This window comes from Sarcophilus harrisii, chromosome 1 (assembly GCF_902635505.1).
Source record: "Sarcophilus harrisii chromosome 1, mSarHar1.11, whole genome shotgun sequence".
Classification (NCBI taxonomy): Eukaryota; Metazoa; Chordata; class Mammalia; order Dasyuromorphia; family Dasyuridae; genus Sarcophilus; species Sarcophilus harrisii.
Genome location: NC_045426.1, coordinates 702364545 through 702389348, shown reverse-complemented (window position 1 = coordinate 702389348; position 24804 = coordinate 702364545). Strand labels below are relative to the sequence as shown.

Sequence of the window (24804 nt, the reverse complement as noted above, 5' to 3'; positions counted from 1 at the left end):
CATGTCTATATACACACACACATAGAGAGAGAGAGACAGAGACAGAGACAGAGAGAGAAAGAGAGAGTATAATTAGAAAGACAGAGAAATCTTGTATGCACTTTGTATACCCATCATCTCCCCCATGAGAATGTAGGCTCTTTGCAAGAGCAAGGATGGAGATTTTCCCCTTTCTTTGTACCCCCAGAACTTTGCACAGAGCCTGACATATAGTAGGTGCTTAATAAATGTTCCCTGACCAGGTCTCATTGCCTGTGTTGGGATTTATCAAGGATTTGGAGGAAGAACCTCCCCTTCTTCTTAGAAAGCTCCAGGGTCCCTGGGAGGAATCACCTTGAACCTAATCCTTGGGAATAACACCTTCTAAAGAGAAATGAAACTCTCCCACAAATGAAGCCAGGGTCTGGCTCCACCTGAGTGGTCCCCATGTGGAGGCAAACTGGGTCCCTCTAAGTACCCAGACTGGGGGCTCCTGCAGAAACAGTGACTGTCCATCAAGCAGCCTGACCTGAGGCCTTCTGGGAGGAAGCTTCTGGGGCTGGTGCCAGAGATGCTGGGAGACAATAGGGGCGAGTATGGCGGCAGCCACTGCTGAGGTCATAAACACTCTCTCTCTCAGTGTCACTAATTAAATTTAGTGTCACCATTTCTAGAAGCTCTTGCATTTTTTCAGAGGCAGCAAGGCGTCTTTCTTGGCCATCCATCACTGAGCTTTAGGATATTTCTCTTGAGTTGACACTTCCTTATAAATAACACAGACAAGGATTTTTTGAATCATAAAATAATCTCTCTCTCTCTCTCTCTTTTTTTTTCTCTCTCTCTCTTTTCTCTCTGTCTCTGTGTCTTTGTCTCTCATTTCTCTCATCTCTGTCTCTGTCTCTAGCTCTCTCTGATGCTGAATATTTTTTTATTTCTTAACATCTAGGATATATTCTAGTTTGCTCAATCATTCAGTTACTCAACAAACATCTATTAAACATCTACTGTATGCAGTATGCCAAAGTGGAATCTTGAAGTCTGGAGAACTTGGGTTCAAATCCTAGTTACAAATCTCAAAACTAACTAATGGGATCACTGGCAAGTTATCTTGCCCTAATGACACTAAATTTCCTTATCTATAACAACTGATAAAAATGCCTCTAGTTCTTAACCCACTGGAAGGTTTCAGGGAACAAATGAGATGCTATTTTGATAGCAATCTGTGAGTCTTAAAATGATATAGAATGGTCAGTTATTTTTATGCACACAGCCCTATCCCAGGGACTATGGGGGAGAGGGAGAGTGGCTCTATTCAAAAAGCACCCAGGAAAGGAGGAATATGATGGAGAAGATGGCCCCAAAGGACTCTGGGTAAAAGAGAACTGAGGTCTAGGGGAGTGGTCTCTGTTTCTGGCAACCCTGGGCCACTGCCTCCTTCTCTGTTTCATCACAGGTTCTAAGCTCCATCTAAGAAAGTTTTCTATGCCAGAAATAGTGAGCATTTACCCAGTACTTCAAGGTTTACAAAGTGCTTTTATATAGATCATCCTCTTGTGATCCATATAGCCACCCTAGGAGAAAAGTGCTTATATTATCCCCATTTCATAGAGGAGAAAAACTAAGGTTGGGAGTTTGGTCACTAGAGCTACTATCAAAGTCAAGATTCACTCAGTCTTCCTTCTAGGCTCTGTTCCAGCTCTGACATTCCCTGTTCTAAGGTCCTCCCAGCTCTAACATTCCCTGTTCTAAGGCCCTCCCAGCTCTGACATTCCCTATTCTAAGACCCTTCTAGCTCTGACATCCCTGTTCTAAAGCCTTCCCAGCTCTAACATCCCCTGTTCTAAAGCCCCTCTCAGCTTTTATAATCCACATTTTAAAATACTTCTATAACCCATATTTGAAAATATTTCTAGGACCAAAGATCCCCTCTGGTTCTAAGATACTATAATCTTCCGATTCCAAGGCTCCTTTTTTTTAAACCAGTGGCCCAATTATTCTTCTGTATTTTCCAGTGAATATTCCTTACACAGCATATCATTAGGAGTTCCTTGACATTAATGGATAATACTTGGCCAGATCCACTGGAGCCACTGAACTAACTCTTCCTTGGATAAATCTGAGCTGATTAGGAAGAGAGCTTAAAGAATCATGTATTCACAAAACAACTCTATTTGCCCAACAGGAACTGGACAGTTGTAAATATTTCAAGCGCACGGGTATACATGTGCACATACACACAGTCACATACACACACTGTATAATCTTTGGAAAAATCTCCCCTACTTCTGGATCTCAGTTTCTGCTCCATATAGATTGATGTGATTATGTGTCCATAATAAAAGCAGAAATTAAGCCAAGCAGGAGAATGATAATGACCTTGTCCCCTGGATTAGCAGTGAATTCTTATGCCTTTCCCCATCCTGTTCATTTTTATCAAAAACCAAAATAATTGAGACAAATGTTTTAAAAGCTGTTTGAATATTTAATTGTGGGAAGATAAAATATTGCATTTAAAAAATTTTAAAATATAAAATACCAAAAAATTGGTGGCTTGAAAAAACGGAGAACCCCAGGCCCCAAGAGCTTTTAACATCCTTTTTTGGAAGCTAAAATTCAAGTGATGCTGACGAGTTGTCGTTAAGCATTCTGACATTAAGCGGGGGCCACAAAGAATTTCTGAAGCTACATTGAATTTTTTAGGACTTTCTATGTTCCAAAGACATTGGTAATTGAGATGAAGGATATCCTTTTGGAAAGGAAGGAATACTTTAAAGGAATACTTTAGCCAGGGCTCTGAGAATAGATCAAAAGCTTCCCATGGGAGTAAGAAGCTGATATGAGGTTTTTCTTTAGAGTAAGAGTAAGTGTATTCAAGTTTTGCCTTTCTAAAGTGATGGAGTTTAAGTCTCTGCCTTTAATCTAAGAAAAGAGCCGGCAGAATTAATGCCTTTTTTTATGGAAAAGAGGTAACGATAGTGAGGCCGAAGATGGTAGAGGCCAAAAGGAGAGTAGTTCTGACCGAAAATCTTCCACAGTGACCACAGCACCAATGGAGGAACCATTAATCTGTAGTCATGGAAGACCAAGAAGGGATCAATATTTGGCAGAGACTCTCCCCCAGATTCCCACATCCGACAGAGCATGGATATCATGAAAAACTTTTAAAAATTAAAAATCCAGTGGGAGATTCACTAGGTTATTACAGAATGACATCTTCAAAAGACTTCTTTGGCCCCAGTCTCAGAAACCTCCTCTACCCAGGAATAATATGTTTTCTTCGCACAAGGGCCCCTCAAGGCATGTGCCATGGTTAAATATGTTCCCTCCATGTGTTTTCCTCATCAATCAATCAGCATGTATTAAACGTCTATTATACACCAGACACCAAGCTAGCGAGAGCCAGTCAGAATCACTTTGGGATTTTAGTTTCCAAAAACACAATGTTAAATGGCTCAGGGGGCCCAAGACCTTCCACTTTTTCTAACTCCTGTGATGGTGGGAATTCAAAGATGAAAAATTAAATCATCCCTGCCTTCAAACAGCTTATAGTCGTTGGGGTAAGAGTCATACAAATATGTTCAACCTTGAACCTGAACTAGGATGAGGTTTTTCTTGGCTCCCCCAACTCCATTCCTCCCTGAGCTTTCTTTGTATCTGTCCTTTGTATATGTCCATATCTGTGCCCCTCACGGTTAGCACAAATGCTCCTTGAGGGCAGGGACCCTCTCAGTTTTGTCAGTATACCCAGCACTGAGCATCATCCTTAATGCATGCATTGGTAGATGCCTCAGAAATACTCAGTTGGGACTAACTGTGCTGTGGTGCTACCCTCTGCAAAATGGTGATAATAACTGGTCCCCTGACCTACTCACAGACCCACTGTCAGGATCCAAGGAGAAAAGGTGTGGGAATGGGATTTGAAAAAGAGAAAGCGTCACTTGAGCATCTATTGGCCCTAAATTGTCTATCATCGGTAAAATATCAATCCTAATGATCTTATATTTATTCCTCTCCTTGCCACGGTCAGGGTAGCCCAGGTAAGTAGATGCCCAGGGTTGTAGTAGAAGGGGAATAGTTTCTAGAAAACCAAGGTTTTTTTTCCCCAAATAGGCTTTCTTTCATGTTAATTAAAAGCAATAATCAGTTGATCTTATTTTAATTAGCTCACCAGGCTTGCCTTGTTGTCTCGATTTCCTTTTGATATTTTAGCTCATCTGACATATCAGTCTTGGGTCACTTAGCAACAATCACCAGCCTGTTCAAGGCCCCCAAAGTTAATATCCTCCTCCTCCCTGCTGCCTTTTGTACTTTATAAGCTTTACCTTAGATCAAGAGCTTTTGAAGTTAGCAAGGAAAATAAGTGTTCATTTCTGGGGTCACCCAACAACCAGCTAGTCTTCTCTCTACTTTATGCTATTGGCCTTTTGTTATGATGAAAGTCCAATGCATTTCATCTTAATTACACATCTGTTTAATCCATAATTTCTGATTTATTGCCATTCACTTCTAATTACAATAGGGCCACCCTCATGACAGAAAACCAAATGAGCTCGGAGAAATGAAGATAGAGTCAGGTACAATGCTTGACTGTGAAGGGAATGTCACCCTCTGCCTTATTGAAGGCTTTTAGAGCCCACCTGTGGGATGGGCCCAAGATCCCCAGGGAAATCCAGAAGCCTGCAGGATCCCCGCCTGATGCTACTGGATTTGGAGTCATTTCACTTTACTTAAAGAAAAATTCAAAATTTGGACACAATGGTAATCGCAGTCACAGAATTTAATCTGGAAGAAACGCAGATCAATCTATAAACAAAAAAGAATCCTCTCCCTACAAAGAAGGTCATTGATTTGAGGCTAGAAATCACCTTTGAGAATGTTGAGTCTCCCCCCCTCATATTAGAGATGAAGAAAGGAGGCCCCAAAGAATTACTTGTCCAAGGTCATATAGACAGAGTTGGTATTGTAACTCTGATTTGGAACCCAGTATTCTTTTCCCACTACCACAGAACCTCCTTCTTACAAAATATCTCAGTGGTGAAACAGAGCACTGGACTGGAGGCCATCAGGAAGATCTGAATTCAAATCCTACCTCAGACCCTAAACAAGGCACTTAACTTCTGTTTGCCTCAGTTTCCCCACCTGCAAAATGGGAGTAATCATAGCACCAGTGTCCCAGGATTGTGGTGAGGAACAAATAAGATAATAATTACAAAACACTTTGTAAGACTTAAAGCATTTATCTGTTAACAATGTGGTCATCCAGCTTTTAACTGATAAACTCAAGAGAAAAGAAACCCATAGCAATACCCAAAATATCCCCACCAATGATGATCCTTTCAGACTCCCCCCAAAATACCCTAATAACCTAAGATAGATACCAAAAGGATTCATCTCTTCATCATTTAAGAAACTGAGGCCCAGAAGGAATAACTGACTGATTATTAATAACTGGCAGATCCTTGAAGACAATTATCAAAGTCCTCTAACTTTTGCTTAAAAGGCATAGGGTCATAGGGTAGGAATGGCCCCTAGAAGTCAAGCTAATCTCCATATCCTGCAAATGAGAAAACCGAGGCGAAATAAAATGAATTACCTAGCTTTACGTGGATCTGTTCACTTTAATCCTAAATATATCAGCCATATATAATACCCACGTATGTATATTCCAAATCTTGTATCATTTTTTATTCACCATAAACTATATTTGCACCTTCAATATATATGGGATAACATACACCGGAGGAAGAAGCAGGAAATCCTGGCCCATCACTCTCTTGTCCTCCCAAGTCACCGTCTCTTCCAAGCTCCCCCTTTTTTTTCATCAGGAAAATGTATGTGGTTGTTGGATTAAAATGATTTCTCAAGCGTCTGCCAATTCCAAAGTCAACAATGCTATGATCTCTGAATATAACTTTCATTCACGGTGTTTTCAAGCCCAGGGCTTGATAAAGAAGGAGCCAGACCCCAAAATAACAGAGAACCCCACGAGCCCCTTGCACAGCTTGCCTAGGACCAGGCTCCAGAGCAGAAGGCACACGGGTCTCCCCCGAAGGGCCGCCACTCAAAGCCAGACAGGGCCTCTGAAGAGCAGATCGCTCGTCACGTCTGCTCAGATGCCAATTTTTCATCTGTGTTATGTTTGGCCAAAGTGAATGGGAGCAGGGGCCTGGAAAGCACAGGTGACGGCAGCCAGCTACTTGTGGGGAGCTGCAGAAAATGGTAATTTTGTGGCTGTGAGGTTTGGAAGGAAGTGGAGCTATTTGAGCCCCAGGGATGCCTAATAATGGTACTGTATTTGATGAGTGTGCCTTGTGTGGGATCATTGTAGTAGAAGGAACAGGAGGAGGAGACGGTGGAAGAGGAGGGAAAGAAATAAAGAGAAGGGAGGAGAGAGGAGGAGGAGGAGGATAACAAGGAGGAAGGGGAAGAGAAGAAGGGAAAGGGGAAGGAGGAGGGGAGAAAGAGAAGAAGAATAAGCACCGTGCTAAATATAAAATTGGGGAGGAAGGGAGAGTCCATACAGGAAAGGGACATAACATCCTATTTCTCCTTTTCCTCATGATCCTCACAACAAACAGGAAGATTGTTGGACTAGAACCGTTCTCATTTCCCAGTCTCTCAGAGAGGTTAAGGGGCTTGCCTATAGTCACACAGTCATTGTTAGAAATGAGATTCAACGGATGCAGCCATTCTGGAGCAATCTGGAACTCTGCTCAAAAAGTTATCAAACTGTGCATCCTCTTTGATCCAGCAGTGTTTCTACTGGGCTTATCCCCCAAAGAGATCTTAAAGGAGAGAAAGGGACCCACATGTGCACAAATGTTTGTGGCAGCCCTCTTTGTAATGGCCAGAAACTGGAAACTGAGTGGATGCCCATCAACTGGACAATGGCTGAATAAATTGTGGTATATGAATATTATGGAATATTATTGTTCTGTAAGAAACGACCAGCAGGATGAATACAGAGAGGTCTGGGGAGACTTACAGGAACTGATGCTGAGTGAAATGGGCAGGACCAGGAGATCATTATACACGGCAACAAGACTATATGATGATCAGTTCTGATGGACGTGGCCATCTTCAACAATGAGAGGATTCAAACCAGTTCCATTTCTTCAATGAAGAAGAGAGCCATCTACGCCCAGAGAGAGAACCATGGGAACTGAGTGTGGACCACAACATAGCACTTTCACACTTTCTATTGATGTTTGCCGGCATTTTGTTTTCTTTCTCAGGCATTTTTTATCTTTCTAGATCTGATTTTTCTTGTGCAACAAGATAACTATATAAATATGTATACAGACATTGGATTTAACATATAGTTTAACATATTTAACATGTATGGGACCACCTGCCATCTAGAGGAGGGGGTGGAGGGAAGGAGGGGATAATTTGGAACAGAAGGCTTTGCAAGGGTCAATGTTGAAAAATTGCCCATGCATATGGTTTGTAAATAAAAAGCTTTAATAATAATTAAAAAAAGAAATGCGATTCAATATTGGCAATGAACAGGAGAAAGAGCATTGGAGTCAGAGGTCTTGAATTCAAATTCTTCCTCTCACACTTGTGCCCTGCATGGCCTCCAGCAAGCCATTTTAATTTCCTAAGACTCTTCATGTACCCAACAGCGCAGGAGTATTCCCAGAACCCCATGATGTAAGGGATCCCAGAAGTCTTCTCTTTTTATAAGTAAGGAAATTGAGGCAGACAAGGTGTTTGAATTTAGGTTTTCCTGATTATAGGCCCAGCATGTGATAACAACAACATTATATAGCATAATGACATACACAAAACATTTTACACTCTTTTCATGTGACCTTCACAATAGCAGTATGAGCCACATGCCAGAGACATCATACCCTTTAATTCACAGATGGGGAAACTGAGTCGCAGAGAAGTTGAATGATTTGTCCAGTGTCAGGAAAGATTAGAACATGGGGCCTTCCCATCCCCAATCACTCATTCCCCAACAGAACCTCCCCCGCTGCAGTTGGCTCTGGTAACTCCTCAGACAGTGATAGAGTTACCCAACTGAGCCGCTGACACTGCCTTCCCCAGTCAATGCCGCTTCTTCCTCCTCCCTTCCTCTTTCCTTTCTCCTCTTGAACCTTCTCCTCCTCCTCCCTTTCTCATGATCCTCCTCTCTTCTCCTCTCCTTTACCTCTTCCTCTCCTCTTCCCCTTCTACAATGGCACCATACCAAGCACATCCCCTCTGCCCACCCTTCCTGCCAGCCCAGCACCCTGATTCTCCCCAAATGTTTTCCAGAGTGAGCCAAGAGGATCACTGGGCAAACTCAGGCATGAGCATTGGGGACAATGGCAATTTAGAAGTCCATCTGGGAAAGTTTTCCCAACATCCTCACCACCCCGAGGCTGCCGTTAGAAAGATGTAAACTCCACAGTGAGAAAGGGGCCTGGGTCTGTCTCACATCAGAGAATTCAAGCTTGAATCCCACCTGGGGCCTTTTCTATGTCCCTTCCCTTCTCCAGAGGTCAATGTCCTTCCCCCAAGTAAGATGGGCTCCAGTGGAAACATTCTACCTCCTCTAAACCCAAGCAGGGAGGACATGGCGGCTCAGGATGTGAGCTACTTGTTGGCTCAGTCCATTTGGTTCCCATGTAAATAAATTACTGAGGGTGGAAGCAGTTAGCCAGACAGAATGCTGGCCGTCGGTAAACTGATTGAGTTTCCTTCTCTATTGCTTCTAGTTGAGTCACTTTTACCTCCACACAATCTTTATAGAAGCAATGGTGGAATAAAAGTCAAGAATCCTGATGGTACTGCTACTGACCAGTCACACACATCCCTCTGATCCTCAGTTTCCAATTTTGTAAAATGGGCATTAAAAAACAAAATGGGGGAACTGTGGGATCTGGAGGCAGAGGCTTTTTCAGCAGCCATTCCTTGGGTTAGACATGGAAGTCTCCTGAGCTTCTGTTGTTCTCTCCAGAAGAGGACTGGAGTTAGGTGTGGAGGCCCCATAATGTCACCTCTGGGGGAGGCTGAGGCTGGCGGATCTCTTGAGCTCAGGAGTTCTGAAGTTCTGGGAGACAGGACAGAAAATAGAATAGGCCCTATTCTCAAAGAATATAGGATTATATTCTTTCAGCCTGAATGAGATACCAAAATCCAATTTCTTTTTAAAAAGATATTCGATTAGGTGGCCTCTAAAAACCCATTTCAGTATTGAGTCTCATGACATATTAATTTGTTGCTTCTCTCTGGGTCTTTATTATCTCATCTGTAAAAAGGGTATAATAAAACTTGGACTGTCTATCCCACAAGGTTTTGCTGAAAATGAATGTTCTGAACTGGAGGAAAAAAATCAGTAAGTCAGAAAGCATTCCTTCTATTACTATATCATACTTCTTACTCTATTGCAAGCAGCGTGTTATGTGTTCAGAATACAAAGAAAGCCCAAAACACAGGCCGTGCCCCCAAGAAGTTCCCATTCTAAGGGGGAAGGCAAAAGCAAGGATAACTGGGCAAATGCTGGGTTCTGTCCAGAGTAGATGGGAGGCAAGTTGAGGGAGGAAGTAGGGGGGCTATAAAGGTCTTTCATAGAAGGCTGGATTTGAGCTATGACTCAAAGAAAGCCATAGATACAGGAAGAGGAGGTCAGAAACAAAGGGGAAATATGAACTATCATTTTAATAAAAAATTATCACTTTATTATGATATTATGTATGTTTTGAAAATCACTGTTACATCCTATTTGTTACATTATAATGCTTTATAATAACATTCTGCCTCCATGCTGGCATTGCCTGGGGCTAAGACAACCCAGTTCTGAGGGGGATATCATAAGAAAGAGCAGAACCCGGGAGGGCCCTGTCATTTCCCCTGCATCAGTGGTCCCATGGCCACCGTTTGACAGTCTCTTACCTCTGATCCAGAATTCCGCTGCCACTGGCCGACTGCTGCGATGGACTCCTTGTGCTGCTGGGTCTGATCGAGGATGAACTCAACCAGGATCTGACACTTTCTACTGGCTGAGAGCTGATGCAGGAGTCCAGAAGGGATTGATTATCTCTGGAACAAGAGCACAGAATTATCCACCCCTGCCCAAAGGTGAGCCACAAAATATCAGTACCTTCCATAGTGCCCCATCCGGAATGATTTCAGCCTTTCTAAACCTTCTTCTGCCTCTCTCCGGGTGTAACCTTCACTTCCTAAGTAACTTGGGGCAGTAATGCTCTGGACTTCACTTTGTTTACTTAGTTGGTTTTCACCTCTAAAAAAGGAGATTGAAATAAATTATCTCTTAAGAGTCCTTCCAGCTCAAATAGCATCTGGACCAAAGTTGATGGGATTGAGAGAGAAAAGAGCATGTACAAATCATCTGGTCACAGAATTAGGAAATCATAGAGCCATTATTTTACAAATTTCCATTCAACTGGACAACTGCAGGCCTCTACTTCTTCACTTTGTTGGCTTGCTTCAATACTCAATACAGACACCATTTTCTGCTCCCCCAGTTGGTCCTTACTTCCCCCTCTGATTTCTGCCTGCCATCCATCCATCTACCCATCCATCTATCTATTTATCCATCCATCCATCTATCTATCTATCCATCCATCCATCCATTCATCCATCCATCTATCCATCCATCCATCTATCCATCCATCCATCCATCCATCTATCCATTCATCCATCTATCCATCCATCCATCTATCTATCCATCCATTCATCCATCCATCTATCCATCCATCCATCCATCCATCTATCCATCCATCCATCTATCTATCCATTTGTCATCTATTTATCTATTTATATCTATTTTATCTATCTTTTTATTTATCTATCCCGTGTATGTCTCATCTCCAATTTATAGCGGGAAGGGGTGGCAATGGTGACTAAAAGGGTGCGAGAAGGTTCAGAAAAATAGAACAAGGTCAGGTTATGAAGGGATTTACAAGCCAACTAGAGAATTTTTTATTTGATTGTCAAGGCAACTAGGGAACCGTAGAAGGTTACTGATGAGGGGCTGAGGGGGTAGGGGTAGAATGAAATGGTCTCTCTATGTTTATGTTGACCTAGCAATTTGACCCACCAACAGCTAGTGCAGCAGATCAGATAAGGATCTCCAATAGAGTGTTAGAGGTGAGAAAAGGGAGAGATGTAAGAAATGTTGGGAAGGGAGAATTGACAAGAATCGGTTACAGATTGGACATGGGGAAGTGAGAAGAGAGGGAGGAAACCTTTCCTGATCCCTCGAGTAACTAGTGCTCTCCCTCTTCAAACTATTTTGCATTCATTTTGTTTGTATGGATTCTGCATATATTCATTAGTGTGTGTTGTTTCCCCCAAGAGAGTATGTCAATGAAACATTAGGCATTTATGTAGCTGCTACCATACTACAGAAACTCCTTCAGGCAATGTTTCATGTTTATCTCTGCAGCCCCAGAATTGAGCCAGGACCTGCAGGAACATAGTAGGCTCTTAACAAATGGAGTTTAGTTACAATTTTCATCTCAATAAAAATGACTTGCAGATATATATATCATTGCCTCGATGGTGTCTTGGTCCTTTTTAAGAACCACCAACCATCGCCACCACCAAAGTCCTCCTTTCTCTCCTGGGCTTGTCCTCCAGCTCCCTTGGCCCAGTAGGTGTTTCAAACTATCTCCCAAGAGTACCACAAACTCAGGATGTCTAATACAGATTCATTATCTTTTCCTCAAAACCTACTCTTCCAAATTTCTGCACTGCTGTTGAGGACTCCATCATTCTTCCATTCACTCAGCTTCATGGTCATCCTCAACTGTGACTTCTCTCTCACTCCCCATAGGAAAAATAAGAAATGAGGATTTATTGGCTATCTATCTCCACAGTTTGTTGGAATATGTGCCCTCCAATCATACATGCACTACACCCCTACCCACACACACCCTAGTTCAGGTTTTCATCTTCTCTTCCCCGGACTGATGCAATGTTTTTCTTTATGGTATTTTCTGCCTCTACTCTCTACCTGCTCCATTCATCCTTCACACAGCTGCCAAAGATCTGCTGAAAAACAGATCTGACCATATTATTCCCCTACTCAATAACCTGCAGTGGCTCCTTATTGCCCTGACCTCCCATTCTAGTTGCTAGGAATGACACCTCTTCCTGGAACGACCTTGGTTCAGTTTGTTTGCATTCATATCTATTCATATATGAAGGGATTATCTTCATCATTAGAATGTAAACTCTTTGAAGGCAGGGACTATTTCACTTTTATGAAACCTAAGTGTCTCCTTTACTTAAATAAACAGTGAGTATTTAATAATTGCACGTAGCAAACACTAAGTAGTTGCTTTGTATTAATGGAGAAAGAATTATTTCCTTACTGAACTTCAGTTTTATTATCTAGAAAATGGGGGATATTAATAACTTCCAGTCTCTAAAATAAGGTTGATGAAGAGCAAAGGAGAATACATTCAAAGTGCTTTGTAAGCACTTATTATTATTATTAACATTTATTAGCATTTACTTTTGTTTGTTCATTGTTCCAGACCTGTGATTTCTTCAGGGAGGGAGAATTCTCATTGTGGACACTCTCTCCACTGAGAAAGACAAGCAACTCCTTTGTAACACATAAGCTTTGAGAGCTGTCCATGTTAATAAAGGCTTGCATGATTTGCCCAAAGTCACACAGCCAAAGTAGTAGTATTTGGGTTTAGGTTTTCTTGCCCCAAAAGTCAATTCTATTTACTATATCATCCCATTTTATAGATGAGGATACTGAAGTCCAGGAAGTTCCAGTGATTTGCTGGGATAATTTAGCCAAGTAATAGCAGAGCAGGGAGAGACTCCAAGGCCAGATATCTACCCACTGGACCATGCTGCCTTTCCTGAATAATTACCATTCTGTAAGCTGAATCTTGGCTTCCTAACTAGATGGCTTTGCACTGCCTCCCCATCCTCCAACTCCAGAGCAAGGGACCACCACTTACTCATTAAAGGAACTTGTTAACGATTTGCCAGTGCCTTGATTGAAATATCCGGCCTTATCTACTTCTTCCTTTCAGCCTGACAGCTGACACTTCAACAAAGACACATCTCCAAAGGCCCATTTAGGGAAGAGCCCAGGTAGACTTTCTAAGTGGATATTGACAAGTGCTCGGCAAATATGCTCCCAGAACACTATGGATCAATTCATCATATCTCAGAGTAAAGTGCCCGGTCAACCCTGGGGCCATTTCACTTACATGTCTCTTTGGGCTCCAACAGGGGAGGATTCCAGCATCGTCCGGGCGCTAGGAAAAAAGGAACAAATGTGAATTAGCCAAAATTCACTTAATCCTTGACTCCAAATGACTTTTATCTCAAACTCTTCCCTTCCCAATCAACAGCTAGGAAGACAAGTACCTGGCCCCTTAGTGTCCCCAAAAGGCACGTGAAATCAGAGGGGAGTCAAGCATGGTGTTTTACCCATAGGAGGGTGAAGGGTGATATACGTCCTTTGGCTGCAGCAAATGAGGATCCAGAGGGGAAACAACAGGGGGTACTGCAGGGACAGGCAAAAAATAGGGAACAAATAGCAGTTCTGCTTATGGGCTGGGGGACTCTAGCTCACTTACTTCCCCTCTTGGGACCTCATTTTCCTTATCTAGAAGTAGACACTATATGAGATGCCTTCTAGTTCTCATTCTATATCCCCCTAGGATGTTTAAGGAAGGGATTTTTTGAATATCAATTATCACTGGACCTACCCCAAAAGAGCAGCAAGTAAACAGAATCAAAGAACAGCCCTCAAACATGGAATGTCAGAGCTGGGCAAGGAGCTGTTTCACTTTATTCTCTAGGGGAGAACGCTGGTCTTCCCTGTTCCCATAATATGTTTCAATGGTGGGGTTCTTTCTTCTTTTCTGGTTCATTTTTTTAAAATAAGATGCATTAGAGTAAGCACCTCTAATTATGGGGTGGAGGATGGTGCCTCAAACTTCCTTTCAGCTCCCCCCCTGACCAGGAACCCCACCCAAGGGCTCCATCCTTCTGCCAGTGCCTGCAGCGTTCCTTCCCTGCTGCTTCTGCACTCACTGGGTGCTGTTCCTTCTCACCCAGAGCCATGTCTCAGCAGCACAGCTGGGCCTGGAATTCCTAATCAGCTAAAGTTCCCTCAATCTTCCCAGACTCATTCCAAGGGTTAAAAGTCTCTGTGGGTCCCGCTGAGGCTCCTGCCACACCTGGCTAGCTGGAGTGGTCCCCACTATGGAGCTAACCCAGAGGGCTTTACACTCCAGCCAGCCAGGGATCTTTCTTCAAATGGATTTGGGTTGTATCAGGAAGACCTCAGTTCTGCCCCAAGTCTTGATTTTTCACTAGTCTATGTTTGCCCTGAGGTGCAAAGTTGCTCTGTTTTGGGGGGAGTCAGGAGAGCTTGATATTTACCAACCTATTCTGCCATCTTCCCAGAATTCTCCCCGAGATCTGGAACTTGAAGCAATCTAGTTCCAGTCCTTTATTTAACAGAAGGGGAAACTGAGGCCCAGTAAGTTGTGCAAGGTCACAGAGGTAGTGAGCTTCAGAGGGACAATTTGAACCTGGGTCTTTGGCTGCAGAGTAATGGTCTTACCACTGTATCATTCTATAAGTTCTTTGAAAGCTCATTGTAGTCATGTCCTACTCTTTGTGGCGAGCTGAACATTTAGGGATTTCTTGGCAAAGACACTAGAAAGGCCGGGCCATTTCTCCAGCTCATTTTGCAGATGAGGAAACTGAGACAAACATGGTAAATTGACTTGCCAAGGGTCACACAGATAGCAAGTGTTGGAGGCCAGATTTGAACTCATGAAGCTAGAATTCCAGGCTGATTCACCCTGTGTGGCCCCTCTGAGAGCTGATTTATCTTTGTATCTTCCTCCCCTCTCCCCTTGTGACGCCGTTCATCAGCTCACCTCTTCCTATGTTCCTGTCTTCTCCCACCTTATTCTACCTACCTACTCTTCAATCTAATGATTCAGAGGTTGTTTCTCCAACAAGACTCTATTTCTGGTTATATTCATTGGCTGTGCCCCCTCCCAGAATTCTCTCCTTCTCGCCGCTTCCCCCCCACCCCTGGCTTTCTCCATGTCTCAGATAAATGCCCTCCGCTCCTCCTGACTTCTCTGGCTCCCTTCAGGCTTAGCTCCCCTCCCTTTTGGCCCAAAGCCTTTCCTGCCACATCCTCCCTCTCCAGCTTCTGGCTCGTGCCTTTCCCCTCCCTCCACTCTGTACTTAGCCATTTTCTCATCGTCTGCCCCACAGACTGTGAGCTGCTCAAGAACAGGAACTGTTTGGGCCTTTTGGGCCCTAACTAACAAACTCACCCCATCCCCTGCACAAAGTAGGTGCTTGATAAATGCTTATTTGCTGATCAGTGAAGGCTCACAGTGACAAGAGCTGGTATCTCCATAGACCTTTCATTTTGCAAAAATGATCTCAACGGAGGTAGGAATAGGTTATACTGAACACTGAGCACAGAGAGCTCATGGTATAAAGTCACCCAGCCCTCAGATGTGGGTTTGAACTCATGGGCTGCATTGTTTCAAAAACAAGAATGGAACCAGGCCTTCTTGGCCCCCGAGCCAGCGCTCTACCTGTATCATTGCGCCACTTCTCGTTATACTATAAAGCCCAGGACTTGGGACATGGAAACTCTGACTCTGAGGCTGCGACTGGTCTGGCTTTCTGAGCACGTAGCTGAGACGGAGTCAAAGAAAAGCCCGCTGCCTTTGAGCTTAATTCCCAACACGGGAAAATGTGACTTTTCATAATCTGACCGATTCTCCCAAAGACCCTCCTTGTAAGTTCATGTTGGCGCCAGAATGCTGATTTGGGGCTCAGGCAGGAAGCTGAAGATGAGGCAATTAAAGGAAACAGTAGGAACTTGCTGAGCCAGGAAGGAAAACAGGAGGCCCAAGATCCGAGCCAGGCCCAGCCCCCTGTAGGGATAACTCTCTGCCCCCGTGGAGGTGTCCAGAAAGCTCCTTCCCGATGGGAAGATACACATCTGCCTCCATAGATGCATAGGACCATTGGTGGGGGGCCAACCTTTTTATTTTTCTGAGAAGGAAACTGAGGCTCAGAGGTAAAGTGCTGTGTCCAAAAGCACATGGCCAGTAAATAACAAGATAAAGCCTCTGGTTTATTGACTACAAAACAGCCCTCGTTTATCTTTGGTCTCATGGGAAATCTCAAGGCAAGGTCAAGAGCTGTGTCAGATGCATTAGGGCAAAGGGCTCTGAAGAGTTTGCAGACATTTGGGCAAGTCAAGACTCCTCAATGGGTCTCATCTTCCTCAAATGTAAAATAAAAGAGGGGGATTATCTGGTCCTTAGCCTTCTCCCCCTTCATTTTCTAGCATATTTTATAAGGTCCACATTAAAGCCAGTATCCTGGACTCTATGTTCTAAGATCCTTGCTGGCTCTGATATTTTTTGCTTCTATGATTTTCAGGTCCCTCCCAGCCCTGACATCCCCTGTTCTAAGGCCCCTCCCAGCCCTGACATTCCCTGTTCCAAGGCCTCTCCCATCCCTAATATTCTTTTCTAAGCCTCACCCCACAAACAGTGCCATTCTCTGCTCCATGACTATCCCCTAGCTGCTCCATCAGTTATATACTTTGGAAGAAGTATGGTAGGAATCAGGCCTCAGACTTGGAAAATTGATCCAGGAAAACAAGCTCAGTTGACCGCAGAACTATACCAACGTGTTCCCTCTTTCTGGCTGCCTGTAATACTGCTTGTCCTCATGGAGTCAAATGGATTTTGTATTAAGATGATGGTTCTTTTCAATTCACGTTTATTAAGCACCTACTATGTGTACATCCCTTGATGCTCATGGCCTATCATTAGCAAATTGAGCCTTGAAATACTTCCCCAGGAATAATGATAGAATTGCTCAAATCTGCTCATACACGTGAGTCAAGTCCCACTTGTGAGCTATAAATGCATCTGGCCCGAGCTAGGTGTGATCAATGACCAATTGATTCTCATCAGACACAGCCAGAGATGGATTAGCGGAGCAAAGAGCTAAGGGCAAGAAGTAAATAAAAGGCTGGGACATGAAAAGGTAAAAGGATCAAGATTTCGAGACCAAAAGCTGAAATGGACCCCAGAGACCACTTTAATATGACTCTCTTAATTTCACACAAAACGGGGGGGGGGGGAATCCATGGAAGCTTTGACTTGTCTGAGGTCTCACAAATTGTAAATCTCTTTTTTTTTTTTAATTTAATAGCCTTTTATTTACAGGATATATGCACAAATTGTAAATCTCAAGAGGCAAGATTTAAGTCCGGGATAGGACCCTGTTCTACTATACTCCATTGGGACGTCCATCCCTGAAAGGCCCAATATCCAGAAGCAAATGTTTGCTAAAGATCCAAGGTTGGGAACCAGATCAAAGTCGGAAATCTACGTGGTCAAATGGAAAACCAGGTGCCCATGATGGTGAAAAGTAGCTTGTCCTAGGGGACGTGGTGTGTTATTTTACACATAATTAGCACCTGAACAATAGATCTTTTTTGAGGAATTCTAGTCCAGGCCCACCACTGCCCAGCCTCTCAGGCCGGTAGCCATGATCATGTTGGACTCTGGATGAGACAATACCTTAAGATCTCACCAGTTCCCAGCTCTATGAACCAAGAAATGCACAGAAGCCAAAGAGATTGGCCACGTGAGCAGATTACTACCGAAGTTTCAAGACAATGTGAATAAGAATCATTGCCTCGCTGGCACTTCAAAGGCTTCCCAGAGACAAATGGGATCTATTGACATTCTGGAAAGGAAGCCCATCGGTTACCTGTCATCACTAGGGCAGGAGTCCACTTCTTCCAGGGCAGCCTGCAGATCGGCAATTCGCCGGATGGATATCTCAAGGTCAGCCTGTAATGTCAGCCTTATGGCCAGCAGCTCCTCCACGCGCTTCTCCTGGAAGACAGAGATGCCACTAGTTAGCAATCTGCTTCAATTTTTTTTTTCTACCTTTTGTGTTTACAGGACCTTTAATTCCCAAAAGGTCCTTCCCTTTTTGCCCTCCTGGAGAGCCATCTCTTCTAATAAATAAAAAGGAAAGAGAAAAAAATCATCAAAGTAACTGAAATATCAACCAAGACTGGTATTCTACCCAGCATTCCACACCTGAATAAATCTGCAATAAAGGAAGAGAATTCCCTCCTTCCCAACTTATTCTGGGACCGAGCTTGGTCAACTATAATTACAGAGCATTGTTATAACTTTTGGGGTTAATTCTGTGCTCTCCATTGATATTTTCATAGCCATTGTGTATATTGTTTTCCTAATTCTGCTTGCTTCACTCTGAACCAATTAATCATTTTTTCCCATGCTTCCCAGAATCAGTCACAGTCATCATTTTTTATGGCATAGTAATGGTCCGTTGCATCCAGGTGACATAATGTTTTTAGCCATTTTCCAACTCATTGGATTATGGATTTAGAATGGAAGAATCCTTAGACTCTTCATTTAATATATGGGGAAACTGAGGCAGAGAGAGAGGTCACATGACTTGCCAAAGTCAATGTCTGAAGCAGGACTTGAACCTACTTGTTTTCAGTTCTTTGCTACAAGTGCTGCTGGGAGAAATAATTATTAATAAATAATCATTTGGGAAGATTCAGAGTTTCCTGCAGTCCTGATTGCAAAAGTTCAATATCTTGAAGGACATTACTGATAATTAGATTGGACTAGTTTTCTTGAGAATCTTTATTCACACTCCACCCAAGTGGGGAAGGCATTGTGCTCTACTCAGGTTTGGTGGAGGGAATATTCAAAGAATTGATTATCTAAGGTTAGGGGTGATTTAAAAGTGACATAATCAAAGCTCATTTGAATAAGTTCAGCCCCTCATTGTTATATTCATTCTCTCATCAATTGTTAACCAATTAGAGTTGATTGTCACTCCTTGGAAACTCCCATTCTTAATGGACATATAAACCATGAAACCGCAGCCATGATGGTCTTTGGTCCAAGAAAGAGATGGCCAAATGACCATCCTTTTTTCAAGATATTGGAATTATTCATAAAATTATCAAATTACCAAGAAATTGTTTCTTTAACTTAAGTCTGAGAAACTTAAGTACTGTCATAAGTATTTTGTACATATGAGGGAGATTTTAGAACCATAAGAAAGCATACCAGAATTCTTGAAGTTCTGGACTATATAAGGGCCATAAAGACTAGAACTGGGGAGCATTCTATGGACATCCCCAAAGAAGACTCCCCAAGCATGTGGATTTGAGAAAAGGATGACTTCTCCCTTTCTGTAAAGGTTGCTTGGGGCCACTCCTTCCTAGGAACCCCCTTCAGGATGCACCTCTCTGGTGGGATTGACCACACTTTTCTCTATCTTGAAAGCAACTTTACAACTTAGAAACATAGAAAGCAGGGAGCATCATTCTTTTATCTTTGTCTCTCCCCAGTATCCAGAACATACTAAGTGCTTAATATATGACTGTTGAATCAACATTGATGAAAGCTGCCATGCCCTGGGGCAGTGTGGAGGCTTCCCTCTAATGGGAGGCTTTCAAGCAGAGAAGGGATGACCTTTTGTTGGGAAACTTGTAGAGAAGATTCTCATTGAGGTTATAGATTAGACAAATGCCCCAGGAAAGCAGCATAGTAATGAGGAAAGAGCAAGTGGTCTCTGGAGTCAAGAGTCCTGAGGAAAAATCTCTTGTAACTGTCATTTAATTTCCCTGGGTTTCAGTTTCTTCATCTATCAAATGAGGGGATTGGTCTAGATGTCCTCTGAGGCCCTTTCCTCTAGATCTGGGATCCTACCACTTGGAACATCCTTTCCAACACCCAGATTCTTTCATAGAGGGAAATCCAAACGCATGAACTTAATTTACTCATTCAGAAACAGCAGAATGACAAACAAAATCCTCATCCCAATTCCACTCCACACCAAGGTCTGGAGTATCTCTCAAATCAGCCTGCCTGCCTTTGGAGTCAGAGCTTTCAACTGCAGCAGAGCTATTGGCTCAGACAGCTTGGAGCCTCAGGCTGCAGAAGGAACCATATTCAAGGAGAGGATTTTCTGGTGACTGCAGTATCTTCACTAGCCAATTCCCTGCTGTAGTTAGCAAGAAGAGGAAGCAGCAGAAAGCTGAAGCTTAAGAAACATTGCTTGGTTGTAGCATCCCCGGATCTCAGGATCTCTCCACTGGAAGGGATTTCAGAGACCAACCATCCAGGTCAACACCATCCTAAATAAAAATCTCTTCAATAGCATGGACCCAGTGAGTGTTCATCCTATCTCTAACTGAAACCCACTGGGGAAGGGAAACCCTACCTCCCATTTGGTATTACACTTTAGGATAGCTCTTTTGGGGGGGATTTCTCTCTACATCAAGCTTTAAATCTGCCTCTTTGTGACTGAAAACTTCTCTCTCCTAGATTGTTATTGATTTCTTGAGTATTCTGTCCAATGCTATGGTTCATTGCAGCCTAAACAGTCTGTATTCAATTATCTGTGTTCTAAGTTCCCTTCCGTTATTTATTCTAGGTTCCCTTCCAAGTCTGGTATTATCTGTTCTATGTTAAACGTTCCTTTCTAGCCCTGAAATTTGCTGTTCTATTATTCCAGGAAAGGGTTTCAGGATTGACTAACTATACAAATCTAAGGGAAGAGCCACAGGCAAAAATTGTGACGTCAACTGACAATTATTGTGTAGTAGACAAAGGATTGCTCTGTTGAAGGGCTTTGGTCTGTGACCGAAGAATCACATCCCTATACAGTATGTAATGACCATCGGAAGCTTTGTCTTCCAACAAATAAGGTAAAGGAATATTCACGTATTTAATTCTCAGTCATTTGCACAAATAGAAATTGTCTTAAGGCCTAGGATGAACAATTGCACAGAGGGGATGATTCCCTCAAATTGCTTTAGAATGCAATAAGTTTCTTTTCTTTCTTTTTCAGTATGTGGGGCACTATTTGCTTTCCTAAATGTCTGATGCTGGCTAATATAGAATAAATAATATATATAATATAATATATAATAAATAAGTATGCTTTACTGTTACATCGCCCATCTAATGCTAAGGAAAAGCACCTCTGGATGGACAGGAGCAGGAGGAAACCAGTCTAGGATTTCAGATTTGTGTGGGTAAACCACATTTAGATCATTGAGAATTGGTATCGTCCCAAAGTCATAGAGAATTAAGATTTGGAAGGGATATGAGGTGGTACTTAGTCCAGTCTCCTACTCAATGAAAAAACCCTCTCATGGGCACCATTAGGAAGTGATAATCTACCCTCTGCTTGGACACCTGCAGTGACAGAGAGCTCACTATCCCATAGGGCAGCCAAGTCCATTGTTGAACAGCTCCTATTCTTTATATTGAGCTAAAATCCAGGCTTTCTCATAATTTCTACTCATTAGTGAGACTCATTGCCAATTGTCTTACCCTATATCCTGCCACTTGACTCTGATGACTCTGGAGGAGACAGTGAGACTGAAGGCTCTGCACAGCCCTGCCTTATTTAAATCCAATTCATCTTCACGCCAAAACATCGACCTCCCGATGTCATTGATTTTCTTTGAGAACAAAGAATGGACAGTCACAATAACAAGCCACTGGTATTAGCTGGAAGGTTACTATATATGGCCTCACAGACCCAGTGAAATTCATGAGACCTGGATTCCAATTCCAGGGGAATTCCTTTGATAATGTCATTTCATTTCTTTTGCCTTCAGTTTCTTCTCTTGTAAAATTAAACTTTTAAACAATGATTCCCGAGGATTTACCTGGCTCTAAAATTCTAAGTTTCTAGAAAGTGTTGTTTTTGTTTTTGTTTTTGTTTTTGTCTTTTTTTTTACCATTTTTATTAAAGCTTTTTTTATTTTTCAAAACATATGTGTGGACAATTCGAGGAATAACATTGTACATAGTAACAGCAAAATTTTGTGATGACCAACCACGATCGTCTTAGCTCTTCTCAAAAATACAGTGATCCAAGACAAGTCCAATAGATTTGGGAGAGGAAACACCATCCTCATCCAGAGAGGGAACTATGAAGCCTAAATGTGGATCAAAGCATGATATTTTCATCTTTTTCTCTATCTACTGTGCCGTCAACAATTTCCTATTTTCATCTTTTTCTTTGCTTGCTTGTTTGCTTTTTCTTTTCATGACTTTTTCCCTTTTGGTCTGATTTTTCTTTCACAACATGACAAATATGGAAATATGTTTAGAAGAACTGTACGTGTTTAACCTATATTGGATCGCTTGTTGTTTTGGGGAAGGAAGAAAGGGGAAGGAAGGAAGGAAAAAAATGGAACACAAGATTTTAAATGAATGTTGAAAACCATCTTCACATGTACTTGGAAAAAGAAAACACTGTTGAGAAAAAAAAGAGAGGTGGCTAGAAGTGGGATACCTTAGCAAAAGATGGAGACTAAGAAGAAAGAACTGAGGTATCTGACAAGGAGGCCAGAGATAAAAGGGGGGGAAGGTCTCCATTTGTGGCTGACTCTTCTTTATCCAGTGGGAAGCAGGTAAGTGGCTGAGGCTAATCCATCAGTCACACTGGTTGCCTTAAGAACTGTCAGTCTTTTCATAGGTGACCAGAAGCCTTGGCTCTCTCCCAGCATTCCACCTTCCCAGACTTAATTTGATTTTCTTCTTCTAGTACCTCAGAGCTGAGAAACAAGGAGAGGAAGACAAAGAAGGGGCGGGGGGAGAGAGAGAGAGAGAGAGAGAGAGAGAGAGAGAAAGAGAAAGAAACAGAAAGAGACACAGAGAGACAGAGACAGATAGACAGAGACAGAGACAGACAGAGAAAGAGATAGACAGATAGAAGGGGGGAAATGGTAGCAGTGAGCATCTGAGCCACCACAAAGGCCAAGCTAAGCCAAGCCTGGCGGGAGGGGAGAGGTGAGCAGGCCTTCTGCAAATTTCAGCTGATTGAAGTTGCCAGCTGTAAAATTCCCATCTCGGCGGTGACAAGGTGAGAGATGATTTGCAGCTCAGGCAGCGACAGGCCTTCACATAGGAGCCAGCCTGGCTGTCAGAGCCCATAATGAAAGCTACAGAATCACAGGGCAAGCTGGCCCTAGGGAGTAATGGTGAAGTTCATAAAAACATGCAAAGGAGCATAAACTCGGCGTCAGACTGCTTGGAATCCTGAGGGCCGGGGGAGCCTCACCAGGTAACCGTTAGAACCCTTGGCCAAGAATAACCCACTCTTGAACCAAAAGACCCTCTCCTTCTGAAATTTCAACAATGAGATGTTCCAAAAACTCTGACTCAGTTATTCACAGTGGAGAGAAACTCCATGAAGGAAGGCTGCAGGCTGAGTGAAGAAATCTCAAAATAAAAAAAGACAGTCATAGCCCATCTATTACTATGTCTTCTACCTGGATAACAGCTAGCTAGGTAAACCCATAGTGGGGACAGTCCTTCAAGTAGTAGTCCTCTTTCCATTATCTTCTTGTTTCTGAGATGTTTTCAGTTGTATCTGACTCTTTATGACCCCTTTGGGGTTTTCTTGGCAGAGACATTGGACTGGTTTGCCATTTCTTTCTCTAGCTCATTTTACAGATAAGAAACTGAGGTCAAGAGGGTTAAATGACCTGCCTAGGGTCATACAGTTAGGAAGTATCTGAGACCACATTTGAATTCAAGAAAATGTTCTTTATGACTTCAGGCCCAACAATCTATCCACCGCACCACCTAGTTGACCCGGTTATCTAGTGACAAAGGATCATGGGATAATGGGATCATCAATTTAAATCTAGAAGGAACCTTAGAGGCCTCTTAAAGAAAGTCCTTCATTTTATACATCATACAACTAAAGACTAGGAAGTTTTTTTAAGAGGCTTGCCCATAGTCACACAAAGCAGTAAGCATCAGAGCTTAGATTTGAACTCATGTCCTTCAACTCCAAGATCTCTTGGTGACTCATCTAAGATCCTTTCTTTCATCATTTCTACTGCTGCCTGCCCTTTGGAATTTTTTCAGTTACTTAGGAAGATTGATTTGAAGCTGGCATTGCTTGGGGAAGCTTGGGATGAGGGAAACACAAGGAAAGGTCAAAAAAGTCTTTGGATCTTTCTTCTTCTTTGGATCCATAGAACATAACATAGCTGGGTGATTACTGACCAGCCAATATTTGGTCCCAATCAGCTTTAGCTGAAAGGTCAGAGATGTGGGCCCACTGTTACCTCTGGGCATCAATGTTAACCACAAAATGTGCTAGGATATTGGGTACTTCTGGTTTATATTAACAATCTGCTTCTAATCTACCTTTCCATCATATTACGTATTATCCCCTTTCCTACACCTTTTTGCTATTTTGCTATTTGGCCTTCTTGCTATTTCTCAGACTTGATTCCATTTCCCACTCCATGCTTTTGTACTAACCTCCTCCATATTTGCTAAATATTCTATTGTCACCTTCAACTCATAGCTTCCTTCAAAGTACAGCTTTAAGTAATATCTTCTGTTCAAGGTCTCTCTTTTCCTTATCTTGTTGCTAGTACCCTCCCCTCAAATTATGCTTATTTTGTATATACTTCATATGCATAAATACAAACACATATACATACAATATAATAACATTTTGATAACTTTATAGGCATATGTATAGACATACAACATAATAACAATTAATAACAGCTAGAATTTGTACCATACTTTACAATTTGCAAAGTTCTTTGAAAATATTATCCCATTTGATTCTCACAATAATCCTCATTTTACAGAGAAGGAAAACTGAGTCTGTCAGGTCTAGTAGCTAGGTGTCTTACCTTTTAGGTGAGTCTTTAGAACCAATGGCTAACCCACTCAGGAGACCACTCTATTTCTTCCCACTGGTATATTATGGCTT

At 42.5% G+C, this 24804-nt stretch overlaps 1 protein-coding gene across 1 annotated transcript in view; it reads right to left on the bottom strand.

Annotated features, from left to right (window-relative positions):
• MYO18B (myosin XVIIIB) overlaps positions 1-24804 on the bottom strand; it is a 305294-nt gene that overhangs the window by 36475 nt on the left and 244015 nt on the right. Inside the window, exons 39-41 of the mRNA XM_031948810.1 lie at positions 17752-17879; positions 13176-13223; positions 9868-10014 (exon numbers count right to left, since the gene is read on the bottom strand). Of these exons, the coding sequence (XP_031804670.1) occupies positions 9868-10014; positions 13176-13223; positions 17752-17879 (323 nt within the window). The remainder of the gene's footprint in view (positions 1-9867; positions 10015-13175; positions 13224-17751; positions 17880-24804) is intronic.